At 36.0% G+C, this 16,339-nt stretch overlaps 1 protein-coding gene across 1 annotated transcript in view; it reads right to left on the bottom strand.

Annotated features, from left to right (window-relative positions):
• Positions 1-15,221, bottom strand: part of DRL1 (KTI12-like, chromatin associated protein) — a 161,906-nt gene extending 146,685 nt beyond the window's left edge. Inside the window, exon 1 of the mRNA XM_089821962.1 lies at positions 14,924-15,221. Coding sequence (XP_089678088.1) covers positions 14,924-15,071 — 148 coding nt within the window. The 5' untranslated portion in view covers positions 15,072-15,221. The remainder of the gene's footprint in view (positions 1-14,923) is intronic.
• Positions 15,222-16,339: the final 1,118 nt, after the last annotated feature.

Below are 16,339 nucleotides of genomic sequence, written 5' to 3'. Positions count from 1 at the left end.
CAACTATGTGAATGGGCCTACCCCTTGTGTACATCATATGAAAGTGGTGACTTCAATTAAACCATCTATGATAAATAATAAATGATGCTTGATGTATGAGTTGTAGAGTCATTCAAATTGCACAATCATACTCAATCAAGATATTGGCATATTGTGGATGAGTTTTTCTTAGCTTCAACTATTAAGCATAATGAATGTTTGGAGCTTAAATGGATGAAAAGAGCAAGTTGGAACTTAGAAAGAAGTCGTAAAATTTGATGTGATGTAAAAGTGTTCAATGATATAAGAGTGAGAATTTTACATCGTGGGTGGAATAATAGGCAATGTTTCATTCCCACTTGAACAATCCTCAGAAAAGGAGATATTCCATGACCCTCATGGGCATATAAGTACTTGTATCTTTTACATTTATCTATTCATCTATTTGTAATTCTATACATACTATAAGGGTTATTGGATTTGATTTTTTCCTTTATGTTTGAGGATATTCTTACAGGAAAAGAAGGTCAGTACTTCACATATGCTACCAAATATTGTGCAGACTAAATCTAATGATAATAGTTCCAAAGACCCTGATGATTAAGATGGATAAAGTGAGGCTCTTGAAGAAAACATCTTTGATGATTAAGATTATGAGATTCTTCTACATTAAGAGGGAGTATGACACTTCTTTGAAGGCAATGTTGGAGCTTAGAGGATTAATACTCAGAGGGAGTACAGAAATACATGTGGGTGACTCCATGATGTTGATGGGCCTACTCCTACGTATATCATGAGTGATGAGTTTGACAGGCATACTTGGGTAAAGAGAGTTTCTAAGGAAGTAACAAGAGGACCTAACTTCCCATGATCGATGTTCAGAGGGAGAATTTTTTGAGATGCAATCCTTTGTGGATGATATCTTCTCTATAAGGAGAAGTTCTAAGAGAAATTCTTTATAAATGTGCTCTCCTCTATGAGAGAGAAATTTAAGGTGAAAACCCTTTGTACCACCCTATGACTAGGTTCATGGTAGTTACTATTGCACATATGATATGTAATGAAAGGTGACAATCTTTCAATGACATATATAAATAAAAGGTAACCATTATAAGATGACAATCTTGTAAATGGTAATCCTGTTATAATGGTTCTTTGGGCCAGATTTTGCCGGAGACCATGATAACGAACAAACAAAATGTAATCTTTGTAAGATGATGATCTTGAAAATGATAGGCTTGTTATCATGGACATCTCTAGATATTGTTTCGGACAATTAGAGATCATAGATAACGAATCCATTATGATTACTCTAGATATAGTTTCGGACAATTAGAGATCATAATATATGTTATGATAGTGTTCATAACATTGAGATTGTAGTTATTTGACAAGTCACTATTTTAGAGTGTTAAAGTCTAGATAATATGATGTGTATAGATATCCTTGATTCTGATGTCTCATAAAATGTTTTTGTTACTTCTCCCTTGCTAAGGAGTGTTGAAGTATAGCATCAGTCGAAGTGATATACTCATTACATTGAGTATTTGTATTCATGATTTATATGAACATTGTTTTATGTCTCATATTACTAATATATCTATCTATCTATCTATCTATCTATATATATGTATGAGTGTATGTCTATTACTTACATAAGCTATGAGACATGACTTTGTTGTAGCCTTTGTTGGATTGATTTTATTAAAGCTACCTCATTGATGATAAATTGTCCTTAAGTATCTTAAATATATAGTATATATTATATATGTAATATAATATATATTATATATTACACATTATATATCTCTCATATATAATATATATATGATATATGTAATATAATATGTATAGTATATATTATGCATTATATATTATTATAGAATAATATAATAATATTATATTAAATTACATATATGGTCAATATATTAATATTATATATATATGTTAGAGGTGAGTTATAGTTATTTATAAACTAAATGGTAATTAACTATATAGACATGTCTCTTCATGTCTCTTGAAGAGACATGTCTCCTCCTCTCATATTTATATGAGATCCAAATCTGCATTTGGAAATCATCAATTACAATGGCAATGATAAGTAGGAGATAATTTCCACAACAAGTCAAATTGTGATATTGCTATCAAGATTTAACTGTGTGATTTTGCGCCAAACTCATTGACCCATGTTTCATGAGTAATGATTCAACATGAATCCATCTCTCATGAGTATAAATGGAACACTTAGCACTCATTGGATCTAGGTGATGCTCACAGGGGTGAAGCACCGGGACTTCCCGGAAGGTCACCCATCCCAGTACTACTCCAGCCTGAGCGCGCTTAACTACGGAGTTTCCTCCATGGTTAAAACCAAAGCTTGCAACCCCATTTGCAAAACCTTCACCAAGTGTTGTGCCTTATGAACCATTCATTAGAAAGCCCCTTGAGCTCATCAATTGATAAGTAGGAGATAATTTCCACAGCAAGTCAAATTGTGATATTGCTATCAGGATTTAACTGTGTGATTTTGAGCCAAACTCATTGACCCATGTTTCATGAGTAGTGATTCAACATGAATCCATCTCTCATGAGTATGAATGGAACACTTAGCACTCAGTGGATCCAGGTGATGCACACAGGGGTGAAGCACCGAGACTTCCCGGGAGGTCACTACGGAGTTTCCTCCATGGTTAAAACCAAAGCTTGCAACCCTATTTGCAAAACCTTCACCAAGTGTTGTGCCTTATGAACCATTCATTAGAAAGCCCCTTGAGCTCATCAATTGATAAGTAGGAGATAATTTCCACAACAAGTCAAATTGTGATATTGCTATCAGGATTTAACTGTGTGATTTTGAGCCAAACTCGTTGACCCATGTTTTATCAAGATTTAACTGTGTCATTTTGAGCCAAACTCATTGACCCATGTTTGATTCAAAGTGAGAACCCTTTATTGAAGACAATGAAGGGTTCTCACTTTGAAGGGACAATATGTTGAAGAGCCAAGACAATGAAGCGCCAAGACAACTGTAATGTCCCCTATTGGGACTTCCATTAATTTATTTCATTTCTGTGATTGCAAACTAGTTGCATATATTTTCTTTCATATTTCTCCATCTTTCTAAATGTCTTCCTATTGATTTCTCAAAGTTAATATATACTTTTCATTCTAAGAGCCGTCTCTATTCATAAATGATAATATCTTGTTAATAATTATATTATATTAATAATATAATTATCTTATATTGATTGATAATATATATTAATAACATATATGATATTAATAATATATAAATTCTACCAATTATATTTCTTACTATTACTTTTTTAATATTAATATTATTATATATAGGGCATAATATTTTCACTTATATATTATGACCAATAATTTAAATATTTAATTCTCAGTATTTTGATATATTATAATATATTATTATTTTTTATTTTTTATTTTTTTATTTATTTATTTATTTATACCCTATTTTGACAGGGATTTCACAACAACGAAGGGTTTTCACTTTATAACAGCAAGGCAATGAAGGGTCAAGGCAATCTATATATTCTTCCACAAGGAATTCATATATACATATGAATCAATAGATATTATTTGATGGTTTGAATATTTATAACTAAATCGGTGCTATTATGAGTGCTATAATTTCCGCCTAGTGTTTGGCCATATTGTGAAGCAGTCTTCTACTCTTTCATTATATATACAAGAGATATATTTGTGGCTAGGCTTTTCTCCCTCAAGTTGGAGGGTTTTCCCAAGATAATTTGTTGTATTTTGTTTATTTCTTTTGTTTTGTTGTTTATCTTCATTTCTGCTTTGAAACTTCAACACTAAGATAGGAGATTGGTGACTCCATAAGGTCAGTGCCCTTAACATTGTAATGCAATTATGTGTGAGGCTAGACTAGAGCAATAGATCCTAGTAGCGTTTCTCATGTAAAATCTTATGCATTGTTTTTATTGTGTGCTTGCATCTCTTTCTTGTATTAATTCCAATTCCTTCCAGTTTAAAGTTTGAAGTTTCATAGTTCATTAAAAGTTTAGATTTGTTGAGGACTAGAAGTTAAATCTTCTACTAAATCACTCCCCCTCCCTAGTAGAAGAATTGTGTTCTACATAGCGAAACCTAGGGACTTGCACCCCCCAAAACTTGGAAGTACTCGTCCCTAGGATGTCTCCAAACCAAGTACTTGGAGTACCCAAGTACTATTACGAAAGTAAATGGTCAAATACTTGCTTGTTATTAACAGAGACCAAGAGGTCATTATATACAAAAGAATGAAACAATGTTTTTTTAAGAAATGATCGTAAAGAATAGAAACATTATGTTCTAGCTGAAAGAAAGCTAAGAAAGCTATAGCTAACTAAAGCTAACTAAATATATACAATAGATTACCATTAACTAATAATAGACAATTATCTATTATCGTAATACCCTCCCTTAATGGTTAATCCATCTACAACACCAAGTTGTTCTCTGAATTTGACAAACTTCTCAAGACCAAGAGGCTTGGTGAGAATGTTTGCAGTCTAATCTGTGGTAGGAATATACTGCAAATCTATTGTCTCGTCTTCAACCAGTTGTTGTATGTAGTGACAATGAACATCCACATGCTTGGTTCGTTCATGGAAGACTGGATTTTGTGCTAACTTGATAACACCTTCATTATCAACAAACAAAGTAGTCGGCCCTGCTAGTGACATATGCATATCCCCAAGCATCCAACGAAGCCAAACAGCTTCACATCCTACCTTAACAATCCCTCTAAATCCGGCCTTTGTAGAGGAGAGAGAAATTGCCTGTTGCTTCTTATTGGTCCATGTGACTGCACCGGATCCCAAACTGAACACATCCAAAAGTTGACTTTTTATCATCAACAAAGCTTAGTGAACCCACTGAATCTAGTATTAGAACTTTGAGAGTACAAAAGTCCATAATCTGAAGTGCCCTTCACATAACAAAGCACACGCTTTGCTGCCATCCAATGATCAACCTTAGAAGCTGTCATAAAGCGTGAGATATAGCTGACTGTGAAACTGATACTAGGCCTAGTAGCAAAGAGGTAGATGAGGTTGCCTACTAGTTGCCTGTATGTAGTATAATCAACGCGAGGAGAATAGACTCTGAGGATAACTTGAGACCTTTCTCCATGGGTGTAGATGCAGGCTTGCAATCCTACATACAAAATTTGTCTAACAAAGCCCTAGCATATTTGGATTAAGAGATGAATATCCCAGAACACTGTTGCCAAACCTCAACACCTAGGCAATAATGCATAAGCCCAAGGTTAGTCATATCAAAAGACTAGCATAAATTATGTTTGATTCCCTGAATCAAAGATGTCGAACTGCCAATGATGATCAGATCATCCACATAACTAACCAAAAGGATGATGTCACTGTCAGTAGTCTCGATGTACAAATTTGAGTCTGAAGAACTTCTTTGGAAGCCTTGATCATTGAGGTACTTATCAATTCTTATGTACCATGACGGAGGGGCCTACTTCAAGCCATAGAGAGCTTTTACCAATCTGAGAACCTGATGGTCTTTACCAACAACCTTGAAACAGGAGGCCGGGTCATGTAGACTTCTTCATGGAGATCACCATTCAGGAAACACTCTTGAGGTCCATCTGATGGACCTTGCAGCCAAACTGTGTTGCCATGGCTAGGACTAATCTGATGATGCTCATCTTTGCAATAGAAGCAAAGGTCTCCTCATAATCAATGCCCTAATGCTGAGAAAAGCCCTTCGCAACTAAACGAGCTTTGTATTTATCCAAAGTACCATTAGATTTGTATTTGATTTTGTAAACCCATTTGCAGCCAATGGGTTTCTTCCATGGTGGAAAATTAGAAAGGACCCAGGTGTTATTCTTCAGCAAGCTCTGGTTTTCAGATGTCGTGGCATGTTCCCACTTTGGAATTCCTTTAGCCTCAGAGTATGTTCGAGGTTCAAACACACTGTGAATGTTGGCCATCAAAGCAAAGTTGACAGACTCTGTAGGTTTGCTCTTTTTCCAAACAGTTCTCCCATTAATGAGCTCATCATCACGAAGATCAGCAAGTGTCTTAGCCCACCACTTAGGCCAAAGAGGAGAACGACCAGCATTAGTATCAGAAGATGCTTGGTGATCAAGTTCCTCATCAAAAGAATCTCGATCAAACTCAGGCAAAGCATCTACAAAGCGAAATGATCCTGCAGGAGAAGCTGGAGGTGTTTGTACAAGGATCACTAGTATAACTAGAGCTACAAGAGCTACTAAAGCCCTCGCATCAGGTGGACCTAACGGAAGCCTAACTCCCAAATCATGAGCCTTCATAGGCTGGTCTACTGGATCGGGAACAGGAGAAACAGGCATGAAAGGTACTTGCTGCTCATCAAAGACTACATCACAACTGTAGATGAGATGAGATGTCTCAACATCGATCAAGCAGTAGGCTTTGTGAAGACTATTGTATCCAACTAGGTTACCATATTTGTTGCTGCAACTAGGAAATCGCAATTCAATTCGTAATATATTCGTATTCGATTCGAATTCAAATTCAAATTGCAATTTCCGTGTGATATTCGTATAAAGATCGTTCATACGGACTCGGGTCGAAATTTAATCCAATTCGGGCGAATGTCAAAACCACGTGACTGAACCCAATAGGAATATCAAAACGAATTTGAGTGATTGTTGATTTTTGTAAAAATTTTGACTTCTACGACACTATTTTTACTTTATTAAATTGTTTTATTCATATTATAATGTAAACATTGTAAAGTTGTAAATGGTAAAAGTTTAAACCTAAATGGCGTCGCGATTTGATGAAGTAAAACAATGAAACATGGTGCATGAAAATATATCCACCACGAATTTGTAGAACACGTATTTCATGTCTTAAACCTAAAAAATTATGTTGCTTCCTCAATGTATCGTTTGTCTCTAAGTCTCTACGCACGATTGCTTGGCAGCTTCCTGTGGTTGCTTTCCTGTGATATAACATTTTGTGTTGCATTTCGAGCCCATGGATTCTGAGCAACCTGGTTCACAACAATTTTTTGTGTTGCATTAATGCATTGTGAGCCCATTGGTTTTGAGCATCAGTGGCATCCTGTGGTTCCTCACAACAAGTTTTTGAGTTGCAAGCAAGTCTGGATTCTAAGCAACAGCGTCATCCTCCTCTCTACAGGTTAGCATTTTCATGTATTATTTTAAAGCTAACCATTCTTAAATTTAAATTATTTAATTTAAATACAATCTCTTGACTAAGCGAATCACAAACCATTTTAATTACTAATTTACTAGTTTATTGCCAATAAACGATTAGCCTATACTGGTATATATTATATAACATGATTCAGATTAGCCAAGACACAATTAGTAGTCAAATATCATGTAACAGTATTGGTATATATCAAGAATCATTTTTGTTTTTCTTAATTTTTTCTTTTTTTGTTCTTTGTAGATTCTTGAAATGGCTGCAACTGGTTCTGGCATCAAAAATCCTCTCTTCAAAATCAACAGATGCTCCCCATTATGGAAACACGTGGAAATACTTCAACCAATGCCGAGTGGAGGAGGTTGTGTATGGATTTGCAGCCATTGCAAAAGGGAATCAAGTAGTTCCTATAGTGGAGTGAAAGCACATTTGTGCTTTATTCCTCGGAAAGGCATTAGATTTTGTACAGGAAAGCCAAGAGTAAATGGAAAGCTACCTAAAACTCTCCTTCCAAATCACATTGTGAACAAATACATTCAAGAACAAAAGCAAGCAAATGAAGTTGCTGGGAGGGCAAGTGTTGCTCATCCATTGCAAAGCGGTAGGCCTTCAAAGAAAGGGAAAATGTCATTTATGTCTTGAACCACCAATTGGGGGTCATCCATTCTTACGTTCTCCTCAACAACAGCTTGTAAGTAAGAAAGCAGTGGGACCATTGGAAGCATCATTTTTAAATGATGCTAGAGACATTGCCAATCAAGCCATAGCGAGATGTGTATATGCAAATAGATTATCATTTAATGTTGTTCGCTCACCATATTGACAATACATGGTGAGAGCAATTAAAGATTCTCTAAAGGGGTTCAAGGGCCTCGGTTATGAGAAGATATGCACCACTTTACTTAATGACGAGACGGCTCGTGTAGACGCTATCATGCTGCCCATCAAGGATTCATGGACCAAATCAGGTGTCACAATAGTATCAGATGGATGGAAAGATGCGAGGAACCATCCTTTGGTGAATGTTATTACAGTGTCTACAAGAGGTGCAATGTTTTTGAGAGCTATGGCTTGTGAAGGTCAGGTAAAGGACGGTCCTTTCATTGCAAACATTCTCATCCAAGCCATTGAGCAAGTTGGCCCTCAGAATGTTGTTCAAGTAGTAACCAACAATGTAAAGAATTATAAGGCTGTCGGCTTATTGGTTGAGAAGCGGTACGAACAAATTTTTTGGACGCCTTGTGTTGTGCACTCACTCAACCTAATGCTGCAAAAAATTGACACTAAGGTTGAGTGGATTAAAGAATTGTACGAAAAAGTACAAGATATCAAAATGTTTGTCACAAACCACCATATGACACAAGCCATATTTAGACAATTCTCGAAATTGGAGCTCTTGAAAGTAAGTTCAATTGTTTAAAATTTAAACATGTTTAGAAATCTAGTCGCATTAATTTGGTAAACTTTTTATGTTTTTAAATTTAAATAGATTAGTTGATTTCTTAATTTTTTATCTACTATTGTTTTGATCTTAAAATAGGTTGTTGAGACCCGTTTTGCCTCCAACACTATTGTTTTGAGACACCTTATCAAAGTGAAAGAGGCATTGTCTAGAATGGTAACAAGTGTTAATTGGAGTGTATGGAGGCAATCTAATAGTGAAAAGGCATTTGTCATTAAGGAAAGGATATTATGAGACTCTTGGTGGGATTGTGTTGAGTATCTTCTGAAGTTCATTGATCCTATATTGAGCATGATCCAATACACTAACATGGCTAGGCCTTGCTTGGCTGAGGTATATGATGTCATTCACTCCGTAGTTGAAGACATTAGAGCCATCATAAATGAGAAAGAGCAAGAACCTGATGAGAAGTTCTTCAAGGAGCTAAAAGTAATCATGGAAGAGCGATGGAATAAAATGACTACCCCTTTGCATCTACTTGCCTTTGCATTAACCCCCAGGTTCTATAGCCAAGATGTTCTCAAGGGGAACAACACTAGAGTTGCTCCATACAGAGATCCTGAAGTTTTTGAAGGGTTCAAGGCAGCCCTCCAAAGACTCTTTCCAAGGCACCTACGACCAGCAGTGAGGTCTGAATTTATGAGTTTTGTGAGAACCGATGATTGTGGTTTTGATGCTCTTGAAGACGAGCAATGTTGATGCTCATAAATGGTGGTACTTCCATGGACAAAAGTACCAACTCTTGCAGCCCATTGCCATCAAAATTGTATCACGAGTAATTTCTTTAATCTTAAGATTCTAATATGTAATTTCTTGTCCATAAATATTCAAAACTCTTCACTCTATAATTTCAAATTTGTAAATCTTGATAGGTTGCTAGTTCATTATCGTCTGAGAGAAATTGAAGCACATACTCCTTTATCCACTCAATAAAATGCAACCGACTAAACTCCAAGAAGGCAGATAACTTGGTCTTTGTGCATTCCAACTTGAGACTCACAACTCACAAAAAGAACACCTACAAAAAAGGGGAGGCAAAACAAAGGGATGTTGAACCAGAGTCTACAGAGTTGAAAGCACACTTTGATGCACTAGCAGTTGATGATGGTCTTGGTGAACATAATGATGAGATACATAATGATGTTGAAGCTGATCTTGAGGCTACAGCTGAGACGACTGATGCTAGTGGCACTAATTGTGCTTCTAATCTACAACTTTCTAATGATGAGGAATTCTTTGATGATTTTTTATCACATGACTGATAGTGATTAGTGATTAGTAATGTTGGCATTATTGTTTTTGAATCGAAACATTGATATAATGGTGCATTTTGACATTTTGTAATACTATTCGAACTAAATTGTGAGTATATATGGTGGTGTATGTTGCTAAATTGCTACAATATTAGCATAGTGGTGTATAAATTTATTTGTTGCAGCATATGTTTACATATTTATTTATTTTCTTTTTTAAAAAAACTTGTACAAACAAACCCAAAACAAACCGAACCCAGCCCAAAAAAAATCGAGCGAATGTCGAACCCGCATACAAACCAAAATCCGAACCGACAACTTAGGTATCTAGCAAGCATGAGTTTCTAACTGTTGGCATCCAACTTGGTGATGCATCAGGGATCCAAACAAAAGCAAGGGAGCCAAAAACCTTCAAGTGACTGATTCGGGGCTTGCAACCTGACCAAGCCTCTTCTAGAGTTTTACCTTTGACCACCACTGTGGGTGACTGGTTCAAAAGATAAACTGCAGTGTTGACTGCTTCTTCCGAACATGGTTCGAGCATGGATCGAGCCATCTCGGAGATTGTTTTGTTTCGACATTCAACTACATTGTTCTGTTGTGGTGTATGGAGTGTGGTTAACTAGCATTTGATGTCATGAGTATCCAAGAAGCTAGAGAAATCATTAGAACAAAATTCCCCCCCATTGTCTGACCTAAGAGTAATAATAGATTTCCTGGACTCTTTTTCAACTAAAGGTTTAAATTTTTGAAATACAGGAAATGCATCTGATTTCTTTTTAATGAAATACACCCACATTTTTCTATTGAAGTCATCAACAAACAACAGAAAATACTTGGACCCAAGAACAGAAGGAGTGGCCATAGGGCCGCAGATATTGGCATGAACAAGCTGAAGTACTTGAGAAGCTCGTCATAAATCGTCGCTGGTGAAAGGTGTAAGATGTTGCTTTCCAGCCTGGCATGCATCACAAACTCCAAGCTATTGAGTATGAATGTCTAGCAATCCAAGAACAAGCTCATCCCGAGCAAGCTGTGAGAGATAATACACATTTAAGTGCCCATATTGCTGATGCCAAAGTGTGCTAATAGAAGACCGTCAAGCAACCATAGCTAAGTCTTAAGAATCACCGGAATTGGTAAATTTGGAAAGATCATGATCCTCAAGACCAACTACAACAATAGACTGAGTCGCCCTATCAGTGATGGTACACTGATGTGAACTGAAGGTAACATCCAACTGTGGAGAATGGCGCAGCAACTGGCTGACTGAGAGTAAATTTAGTTCCATCCCTGGAACATAGTGCACATCGAGGAAAATGAGATTCCTCCCAGCAGACTGAATCTAAATGTTGCCTTGCTAACAACAATGTACTCTTCTCTGCCACCAAAAATAACAGAGTCTAAAAGGGTTGGTAGTCAATGAACTAGTCTTTGCGGTGAGTAAAATGACGAGAGGCACTTGAATCAGTGTACCAAGCAGACGACTTCACATGATTTGTAGGTCTTTTAGCCATGAAGGCGTAAAAGGCAGATTCCGTCTGCTCAGTGTGCTCTGCATTGTTTGCTTTGGGCTGCGAACCTGATTGCTTAGATTGTGCAGCTAAGCATTTCCAACATTCAACCTTCATGTATCCAAACTTGTGGCAATAGTTGCATTGAATGTTCTTCTTTCGGGAACCATCTGATGCGAGAGCAAAAGACTTCTGCTAAGAAGGCTGCTGAAACTTGCCTTTATCCTTATGAAAGGATTTGGCAACAAAGGCTTGCTCTGTGGAGGTGGAGTTGGAGCTACTACTGAACTATTGTTTCCACCAATCTTTCTGAAGCAGAAGTGTGCAGAGATCAGTGAACTTCAAATCAACACTAGAAGACGTAATGTTGAGAGTCTGGAAAAATGCTCATAGGACTTTGGTAAACTCCAAAAAGTGATAACCACAATGTCCTCTTCCTCCATCTTGCGACCGATGGCAAGTAACTGATCACGAATTTCCTGAATCCTATTCAAGTGTGCCTAGAGTGAGGTTCGCTCATCACTCATCCATGACAATAGAAAACGGAGTGTTCTTCAAAAAAAAGGCTCTACTTTTGTCAAAAGTCTCATGAAGACCTTTGAGGTGTGTCCATATATCGGCAGTTGTCTTGTCGGATGGAATCTAAGAGAGTTGATCATCAGCCACGGATGACTTGAGAAGCATCACTGCCTCCCGATTATTCAGATCCCATGTATCTTGATCACGACCAGGAGCAATGAACAATTTGTAACGCGCAGAACAAGTTGATTGGCATTCTGATATTCAAAAATTGCGATGATGTGCTGGTTCCAAGTGCCATAATTTCAACCATTGAATTTTGAGTTGTGCTCGAGCAGAATGTTTGTCAAAGATGCCATGGCACGTTTTCCAATGAAAAAATGTGAAAATCTATGGAAGCACATTCTTCAGGGCAAAAAAATTGAAGACCTAGAAAAGAGCTCAAAAAACCCAAAAGGAATATGTTGTCTCGATTTCTAGATTTGTTGGCTTGAAAATCGACGCACCCAGAAAAATAGACGACAACCCAGTTGAGCTCTCGAAAAACCTACCAAGAATCTATAATCAAAAAAAATTCCAAGCTCAAAAATTAGGGTTTCAAAAAAAAACTTAGTTGGCAACCATTTAAGCTCGGATTTGCAGAAAAATAGAGTTTTGGAGGCAGAAAAATAGAGTTTTGGACGCTAAAAAAAAGGCCCTACAAATGTCGAGTTGTGGTAGCAATCAGCAGATCTAAGGTCGTTTCTTTACATAGACATCAAAAAAGACCCTTTTCCAAGTGGTTTTTGGTCACCAACAGTGGTGAAACAGCACTAGAGGTCATTTACAGACTTCAGTTGCAGAAAAAACGCCCAAGGAAATCGCGAGTTGATGCTGGGTTTAATCGATGACGCGATTTCTTAGGAGAAACAAAGCCTGAAGTCCATGTATGGGACAAAATCGCAAGCAAGAAAAAATGATATTTCAGAGTTGGAAATCGTGATTTTTTAGATGCGGTTTGGAGAGTAGAAGTTTGTATTACAGTCATGATTTGCTGATACAGAGGTCACAATCACAATTTTGCCCAAGATTTTGAAAAAAAACCCTAGCTAGATGCGATTTGAAGCAAATAAAAATATAGAAGAAAATAGTTTTGAAAATACTGTTCAGATAATTTCAACAAGAAATTATTATTTTCAAAAAAAATTCAACTAGGCTTTGATACCATATTATGAAAGTAAATGGTAAAATACTTGTTTGTTATTAACAGAGACCAAGAGGTCATTGTATACAAAAGAATGGAACGATATTTCCTTAGGAAACGATCATAAAAAATAGAAACATTCTATTTTAGTTGAAAGAAAGGTAAAAAAACTACAACTAACTAAATATATACGATAGATTACCATTAACTAATAATAGACGATTATCTATTATCGTAGAAAGTACCCCCACCTCTACCATTGTGCAACCACACCGCTGCCAGGACGGCTAATTGAATTTCTATTTGAATTTTGATTTTTGAATGCTAATGTTGGGTATGTACTATGTTATTATGTTCAATGTTCAATGTTCAATGGTTCTAGTTCGTATTGCTATTTTGCTATGTTAAAATATTTCAACTCAATATGTTATATTGAAACATCATTTCATAACTGACATGTCAAGATCTATACGTATAGTTTACAAAACCGCCTTGCCCCTCGCCCATTTCAACCATCTTGAAATCGAAGCCCTTTATCACCCTGTCCCAAAAACTCATCTTGGTGTTACGATGTACCCCAACACCGTTTTTACACAGGTTCGACACAAGCCCCAATTAGATGATTTGTAAGCACCAACCTACAAGAGACACCAATCCCCTAATTCAAGGAACTGAGCACCAAGGTAATGAGACATCAATCTCAATCACAGGCAATATATTAAAAGGCCAGTTTAACAAATATGTGTGCTTCCATTTGTAAGGCTTTAAAGACTTCTTATACATACATGCATACATGCATGCATGCATGCATATATATATAAGCATGTACATGTACATACACATATGTATGTGTACATATATACATGTGTGTATAAAGTTTGTGTGATACGAAATAATTGTAATATGACATTCGAGACATCTGATCATTAGTGAGTTAACACTTGAGAGATTGCAAAAGAAAGGTATGTTACAGATTGAAACTTTGTAAAAGGGTTTCTAAAGATTTTGTTGTATTGAATTGGTATTGATACTAAATGATACAATTGTAAATGTTCTGTGGTGGTGGGTTTTCAATAGTTTTTCACGTAAAAATATGTAGCTTGTGAAATCTTATAGATCATACTGTTCCATTAGTTTCATATATGTTAATTATTAATTTCATATGTATCGGTATTTAAATCAATACATGCTGTTGACAGCTAAGCATATACATAATCTTACGAATTCGTGATTTCAGTCTATTGATCATCTACAACAAGGGCGGAAATCCGCAGGTCATCATTCATACTTTAAGATAATTATTATATGTAAAATTACATAGATATAGATAACAGCCAACAGCAACCAGTTGTGGTCAAGAAAAAAGAACTTAATGACAAGTAACACGAAATCGCCCGGCGGAACCCTAGGATATCCTCTAAAAGACATGTTCAATGCTGAAAATGAGAAAAATATTCCATAAGTCTCCAGGTGACAAGTAATACCCCTCATCCCTTGAAATTGAACCGAAGCTTACAATGCAATCAAATCATACGGCCCGCTAATCTTAACTTAACAGAGTAACATCGTAGGAATGAGAAAACAAATTGAGCAAGAAAGACCAATTGGCACGAGCATTGAGGTTTGCATATAAGGGCCCCGAATTCAAATTCCGCTATACCATGATAAATGTAGCGACTGCATACTTTCGATCATTCACATACTAGAAAATGGGAATTCAGTAAACTCCATGGGCAGGAAAAAGAAAGCAGCTGAATAAATATTAGGTTCAGAAATTAGAAAAAATTGCATACCAGCGTAACCTTGATTACGGTCAATATGCAAAGAGGACTCGTCGATAACACGAACATTGAATGACTGAGATTGAAGTGCTCCGCTCAAACATTGAGCGGCCGATGATTTCCCACTGCATGGCTGTCCACACATTAATACCAACGCCATTTCTGTCTGTATTTCACCAACGTTTTCTTGAATACAAATTGATGTTTATCGAGATAGAGTCAGGTTTTCAAAATGCTTAAGCACTTGTTGAAAGAGCATCATTCCTCGTCTCTAAAAGGGAGATATTGCTGCGATATGTCCCCTTTTCCTCCTTTTTTTTTCTAATTAAAGAATTAATATACTATTATTATTAGCAATATTAGGGGAAAGGATGTATTATTTGAAACTTCCAATGGTTGTGAGAGGACTTGTTGATTTGATATTCATATTGATTTAATATCTATATTTATTGACTTAATGTCCAAATGTTTTTATAACATTGCACCAGTAATTGTGACTTTAAAGTTGTTAGTACAATGATAATTGTCTATAGTTGAATGAAATGTGCTTTCAATTGTAAAAAGCAATGAATGATGTGATGTCACATTAGGTATGCAAGAATGAGTGCTCTTTTTGCACGACCATTGGTCTCACTTTTTATTTGAATTGTTTTGGACAACTTGGCAAAAATTATATTGATGTGGCATCACAAATGATGGTGTAGACTTGAAGCCTTTGTTATAAGCACATAGCTTGTCACATAAGTTGTAAAAATTTGAGCATGATTTGAAATTTTCATGTAATATTTTGATAGTGTGAGGTTAGGGTACTTACGTATTGGGTGCTCTCCCCTATTGTAATCATTCAATCCAATTCTATAGTTAAATCTGTTGGCTCCCAAGAATCACCTACATGCAAACACCTGCCACAGAAAGAGAGAAGCAAAGTTATGGAGGCTTGAATTCATAGATCCATAGAGGAGACATTCTTGATTAGCAAAAAAAGAAAAATTGATATTATATTGAATGAAAGTGTAAATTACAAAGAGAGATCAATCCTTATAAAATGAGATCCAAAACCCTAAAAGGTCATGATAATAATTAATAAAAGAATTAATTAATTATTACATGCATAAAGTTTAGCTTAAGTAATATAGAGATAATAAGAAAATATCTTATTACCCCAACAACCCCTCTTGAGATAAACTTAGGGAGTAGATAAAAACCTAAAAACTACTTATGGAAGTAAATAACTATTGTGTTGTTTGAAATCCATATCATTTGATCAATATTGAATCATTCATTTGATCATATCATTTTTTGTAAGGATTAAACCACAGACAGAAATAACAATTACATGCAAATATAACCAATAACAGAAAATAATAGATCACACATTAAAGGACACAATGCACCAAGATTTAACATGGTTCACCCAATCCCTGGGCT

Source organism: Cupressus sempervirens, chromosome 3 (assembly GCF_028749045.1).
Source record: "Cupressus sempervirens isolate cs-2001-9-10 chromosome 3, ASM2874904v1, whole genome shotgun sequence".
NCBI lineage: Eukaryota > Viridiplantae > Streptophyta > Pinopsida > Cupressales > Cupressaceae > Cupressus > Cupressus sempervirens.
This window is presented reverse-complemented; position numbering and strand designations above follow the sequence as displayed.